General features: G+C 39.4%; 1 protein-coding gene across 4 annotated transcripts in view; it reads left to right on the top strand.

Annotated features, from left to right (window-relative positions):
* The window catches only part of LOC107727764 (transcription factor SOX-4-like), a 6276-nt gene extending 477 nt beyond the window's left edge, over window positions 1-5799 (top strand). The window contains exons 1-3 of one of the 4 annotated variants that reach the window (XM_016537749.1): window positions 1155-1348; window positions 1694-2788; window positions 4616-5799. In XM_016537749.1, coding sequence (XP_016393235.1) covers window positions 1787-2788; window positions 4616-4822 — 1209 coding nt within the window. In that variant the 5' untranslated portion in view covers window positions 1155-1348; window positions 1694-1786 and the 3' untranslated portion in view covers window positions 4823-5799. Of the gene's footprint in view, window positions 1-1154; window positions 1378-1693; window positions 3251-4615 lie in introns of those variants that run through there. The other 3 variants (XM_016537748.1, XM_016537750.1, XM_016537751.1) reach the window with 3 other exon arrangements.
* The last annotated feature ends 788 nt before the right edge of the window (window positions 5800-6587 follow it).

Here is a 6587-nt window from a genome sequence, read left to right as displayed (position 1 = left end):
ATTTACATTTATTCATTTGGCAGACGCTTTTATCCAAAGCGACTTACAGTTGAGGAAAACAACAAGCGATTCTTCACAAGACGGCAATAAACATGAGAAGTGTCCCATTATACAAGTTTTCAGTCAACGTTCAAAACAATAAAAGCTAGGACAGAAAGATATTAAGGGAAAATAAGAGCATAGATTTTTTTTTTTTTTTAGGATGCATTTAGATGCTCACGGAAGAAATTAGTTTTCAGTTGTTTCTTGAGAAACAAGATTGTTACAACTAGACATGCAATGATATTACAATTCTTAAGCAAATAATAATTTGTATATTATAGGTAATAACCAATAAATGGCCAGTATTAAAATTATCTACGATAATGTCTAAATAAATGAAAATAAACACAAAAAAAACTAAAGTCAATGGTTTTCAAAGAGTATAATGAAGAGTATAAAATTGGATATTTATTTTGTGATTTGCTATTTAACAGTGTAAAAAAAATCTCCATATAAATTAGGGAAATAAGCACGCATAAATTAAAAATACAAGATTGGCTGCTACACAGCATATTTAAATCACAAAAAAGTTACTTTTCTTTTTTTTTTGGCAATTTTGGCAAATTATTATTATTATATAAAAATAGCCCAAAATAAAATGGAAAAAAGAGGTGTTAAAATACATAAAATACACACTTTTACTTACACACATTCATAAACATTTAACAAAAAATCTTCATACTGATTAAAAAAAACACTACGTCAAATACCTAAAAATATACATTGAATACATGCTTGCAAGTGTGCTAGTTTCAGTTTTGGAAATGGAGAATTACATCACACAAACTCATGAATACATGTTTCAACATGTGCCAGACTGCCTTGAAGGTCTTGTCCCAATTTAAGTTTTTGCTTGTAGCATTTAACACCTCCTCAGTTAGCATCTCTCTTTCTCTTTCCATCCGCTGCACTGTAGCTGTGCCTCACTGCATGGAAACTTTCACCCCCCCCCATCCTTGGCACTAACACACCCACACGCACACAAACACACACACACCACGACTGAGAGCGGTGGGTGGAAGGGGAGGAGACTGTGTCTGGTAAGGTTGAGCTGTTTACAGTGTGGGTTTATAAAACAGCAGACGAGGGGGGGCGTCCCTACAAAGAGGGAGCAGGGAGGAGAAACAGCAGACGAGGATAGGGAGAGTGACTGAGAAGATAGAGAGCATCTGAGAGAGAGAGTTCGCATGCAGGACAGAGTGATTAAACAGCAGGCAGACATTGGACAGCCTTTTTTTTTTTACTTCCACCACAACTGCTACAGCGGAGGAGATGCTTATGTGAGGAGAACAAGTGATTGTGCATAGTAAGCAAGAAGCTCTCTTTGTTTTTATTGTAAGTACTGAATTGTAATTAAAAAATAAAAAATAAAATTGTGTGTGTGTGTGTTTATATATAAAATTAAAAGTAAATATTTTAGTAATATTTAAAAAAAATTATATACATATCTATCTATAACTATATCTATAACATGTTTAAATGACTACATTTAAAGACTTATGTCATTATCCATTGAAAAGATTACATTCCATCTATTTAAAACAAACATTACATTTTGGAAACAGTTGTCTTTGAAAAAAATGAAAGTTTGTATTTAACAGATGAATAAGTTTATAAGAGGTCACTGAAGACATGTCTGTATTTATTTCAGGATAAATGCAGGAATTGATGAGCTGCTGCATCTTAGAGTGTCTCGTCATGGATGACTCTAGGGAACCTACTGAATAGATCTTAGCGCTGCATCATGGTTCAGCAAAGGACCCACAAATACTCATCAGTCATGGATGGCAATTCTACCAGAGAGGTCTTTGTGGGACTGGCGGCAGAGGACGATGCTGAGGTGTTTGGACATGTACCTTCTAACAAAGACCCCAACTGGTGCAAAACTCCAACTGGGCACATTAAGAGACCAATGAACGCTTTCATGGTCTGGTCCCAGATTGAGAGACGGAAGATCATGGAGCAGTGGCCTGACATGCACAATGCTGAGATTTCAAAGCGCCTCGGAAAGCGCTGGAAACTACTGCCTGATTATGAGAAGATACCCTTCATCAAAGAGGCTGAAAGGTTGCGTCTAAAGCACATGGCTGACTATCCTGACTACAAGTACCGGCCCAGGAAGAAGAGCAAGATCTCAACCCCTGTGAAACTTGGAGAGAAGTTGCCTATGAAATCCAGCAAGCCCCATTCAGGAAGATCTACTGGGCTGTCCTGCAAAGGGTTAAAGATGAAACCCACTTCTGCCAAGCCTAAAATGAACTTTACTGGCAATAAATATAAGAGCTACAGCGAGAGCATGAGCGATGATGACACGATGGATGTAAACTTAGAAAGTCCAGTGACTCTGCAAGACGATCACAACCCGTCAGGTCACTTTGTCCTTCACCAGCAGGCTACCATTCCCTCTGAGGACCAGCAACCAGTTCCTGAGCTCAGAGTGAAAGTGCCCATCTCTCAGACCAGCAGCATCCAGAGTGTCTCCTCGGACTATGAGTGCCAGGCTCTCCCAGAGTCCACCATGAGCGAACCACGAGGGTCGACATCTGGAAGATCCTCCACACCAACCTCAACCAGCTCCTCCTCTTTGGTGTCGTCAGCATGTTCGGATGAGGAACTGGATGAGGAACTCTTGCATATCATTTCTAACAGTATGCCTATGGACTGCTCCGCTCTGGACAAAGACTTTGAAGCGTTTAATGCTAACTCAGGATCCCATTTTGACTTCCCAGATTACTGCACTCCAGAGGTGAATGAAATGATTTCTGGGGACTTGCTCGTGCCCAGCATCTCAGACCTAGTGTTCACCTACTAAAGTCGACTCCTCTGTAATATGGCCAGGCCTGCATAGCTGCCAATTTGAAAATATTTTGTTCATGTTGTACTTGGACAATTCCGTTTTCCATGTGTTTATTTTTCTCAATGAATTCCGTAAGTGCTATTGCTTTCCTTTCCAAGCATGTCACATCTTGTTGGTTTAGCTAACAGACACACAGGGCTTTGCAGAGCTGTTCAGGAGAGTAAGACTTTCAGACTTTGGGTGTAATTCGTAGACGCATGAAACCAAGGCATGAAAACCAAGGCATGAAAAAAGATGCATTTTTACCAGCTGTCTCGATAAATGTCTTAAACTAACTGCTAATGTCTCCAGAGGTAAAGATTTGTATCTATTTACCCAAAAATGAAAATTCTGTCATCATTTACTCACCTACATGACTTACTTTATTTACGAAACACAAAAGAAGGTACTTTGCAGAATGTGTCAGCTGTTTTTGTCCATACGTCAACCACATTTTTCAAAATATCTTCTTTGTGGTCCACTGAAGCCAGAATGTCATGAGGGTGAGGAAATGACAACAATTTTTGGGTGAACAAGCCCTTTATTATACAGCACTGTCATTTTCATGACTGCTCATAATGTAAACGCTTAATCAAGATTCATTCAAATATGATTTCCCCCGTAAGTTTCAATGTGCATAAATATAGAGGTCTGCTGACAGTGCATTAATATTCTGAAACACTGAAGTAAAAATGATGAAATAGAAAAGAAAAGATGAGAGAAACCATTTATTAAAATCTGCAGCACTTACTGTAAAGCATCAGTAACCTTGCAGATAAAATCACTGAAGACACATAATTCATATCATATTCTTTAATTAGGTAATAGCACTTTCATCACCTTGCCATTGCTGCAGAAGTTAAGACACACATGTGATTTAAAGGCAGCTCTGCATTGGCCCTGCGTGCAGGTGTGTGTGTGGATGTGTGTGTCAATGTGTGCCTGAACTGTTTGGACTGTGGACAAAAGGGGGTTAAGGTTAGGGTTTGGGGGGGGGTTGGGATTGGTTCTTTCAGGGAACTGTGCATCTGTCAAGAAAAGATGAGAGAAACCATTTATTAAAATCTGCAGCACTTACTGTAAAGCATCAGTAACCTTGCAGATAAAATCACTGAAGACACATAATTCATATCATATTCTTTAATTAGGTAATAGCACTTTCATCACCTTGCCATTGCTGCAGAAGTTAAGACACACATGTGATTTAAAGGCAGCTCTGCATTGGCCCTGCGTGCAGGTGTGTGTGTGGATGTGTGTGTCAATGTGTGCCTGAACTGTTTGGACTGTGGACAAAAGGGGGTTAAGGTTAGGGTTTGGGGGTTGGGATTGGTTCTTTCAGGGAACTGTGCATCTGTCCATGCAGGCAGCAGCTTTTATGCAGGGGTCGGACTCTGCGCTAACCGAGCGTCTGCCGGGGTGGGGAGGCGTGCGAGGGGGGGCTCCCGCACTGATTCGCTGAAATGCATGTCATGTCTGCAGTCTGGCTGCAGCTGCCCCGATCAGGGCGAGAAATCTGTGTCTGCCAGCTGGCCCCCATTGACTCTCTCAGGGATCGTTTGTCTAGGTCCTAGTGCCTCCCGTAGGTAATTCATCTGTGATGATCTGTGTTTGTGTGTGTGAGCGTCTCTTTCTCTCCCGGAAAAACCATCCGAAGCCAACCGAAGTGACAGAGTGCCCCGATTTCTCAAAACAGGATCTGTCCTGTTTTTTTTATCCACATGCTCTTATTAATTTCAGTTCAGCATTATTTACCTCCCACCAATAGTTGTCAGAAAAGGGACAACAAACCCTGCAGTTCATATCTTACATAAACTGTTAATCCTCGTCGATTCGCAACATCCTGTGAAGAAGCAGCGGCATGCTGTGCAAAGCGAAGGAACACAAAAGGAAATGGACCTGCTGTGTATTTGCTCTTGGTTTAACCTCATTGTTTGGACTGCATAATGACTACTTTTGTCACACTGACCACAGAGGCGTAAACAGTCTCCATCGTGTTGTGTTTCCTTATTGTAGGAAAGAGTTGACTGAACTAGTTCTGTACGATCAGTATTTTTTCTAATCCATGATAGTTTGCAAAAATCTTAGTTTTGCCAAGTGGTTTTTAGAATGACGCCACACTCAATGGTCAAACTACACATGTAATTCAGGTATTTGTGTTTCAAGTAAAAGGGAAATGGCGTTAAACATGAGGACCGATATAAAGATGGATGTGGTTTGTGATACGAGGCCTTCATTCATAAAACACAAAAATATGAGGATTTTCAACGTGTAAAAACATTGCCTCAACATATATGTATAGTGCATAAAGATTTAGTGCTTTAAAACTGAAATGTTTGCATTTTAAATGCTCAAAATTGTAGAAACTGTAGTAATAACGCAAGTTACTGGAAATATTTGTTTCATTATAAGTGAGGCAATGGATGGCATTAATTTCATAATACGGTCATTTGAATTATGAAAATCCAAAATCAAGTTTGCATGTGTTATAAATAAGGACTTGTGAATAGGTAAACAAAAGGCTTGGGCCTTCAACAATCATCAGGGAAATGATTTCAGGAATCGACACGTTCACTATTTTAGCAGATTCTGTGCTATTGGAATTGTGAAACGGCTCACCGAACCTGAAGTCCACACACAGGAATTAGTCTTTGCATTAAGATGTATGTCAATCAAATCTGTCTCCATCTAGAAATGTATCAGGTCACACACTGAACCAATACAGTACCAAACACCAGCAGTCAATTACTTGGACTCAGGACTAAAAACATCAGCCCACTGTGGATCTGCTTTGATTCAGCCATTACTAAGATGCACTCCGTTTGGCCATTGTATGTCATTGTAGATGATCTGCAAAATAACTGTATGTAGCATCAAAGGTCAAACTGCAAAGTTGTACCTTTTTAAATATTAAATATTTTAAAATGCCACAATACTTTTGGGTGCATTTTTCAACTGTAAATAAAACATCTATTTAAATGTCTCTTAAAAATTGACATTTTACATTTACAATTTGCCAGTATATATATTTTTTATTTTCTCATTTTCTAATTGTTTGTTTTTATTTCATAGACTTATAATTCTGATGGTCATTTATTTATTTGATATTTTACTAAGAGCGCCAGAAAATAGAAACGACACATCACAGATGGGCTCAGGCAAATTAGTGTCAAAGTGATAAATGCAGAAAGCTGCATATAACTGAAGCAGTGTAAAAATACCCATCTGGTCGGCACCTCCTACTTCTGGGCTGGCGATTAATGAACAGCATTCTGTGGGATAGAAAACCAAGGACAATGCTAATTTCTCACAGGCCAGACTCAGCTTTGCTAAACCTGTCATATGTGAAGCATGCGCTTCCTCATTTCCATGTCTGTCGGAAAGCTGCTGCCAAAATCGGTGATTGCCACTAAAGGAGTCTTATTACATAAAATGGACCAGACTTCCCTTTCAGAACTGAAGAATTTTCATAGCACTAAGCTGCTCTATCACAGAAGACTTCACAAACCAAACACAGTGGTTTGTACAAATGCAACAAAACCAAGCTCCTGACCTAATACTTGCCAAAGCAACACTGTTTTTAGGCCCAGAACTCATCTATAATCTCAGCATGGCACTGTTTCAGCTATTACAGACTGTACTGTTAGGTAAGAAATCTTATGCCGGATTCCCTATGATCGGCTTTGAATGTGACAATGATATGAAATGCTTG

Source organism: Sinocyclocheilus rhinocerous, unplaced genomic scaffold, assembly GCF_001515625.1.
Source record: "Sinocyclocheilus rhinocerous isolate Xijiao unplaced genomic scaffold, SAMN03320098_v1.1 scaffold576, whole genome shotgun sequence".
NCBI classification, from domain to species: Eukaryota; Metazoa; Chordata; class Actinopteri; order Cypriniformes; family Cyprinidae; genus Sinocyclocheilus; species Sinocyclocheilus rhinocerous.
This window is presented reverse-complemented; position numbering and strand designations above follow the sequence as displayed.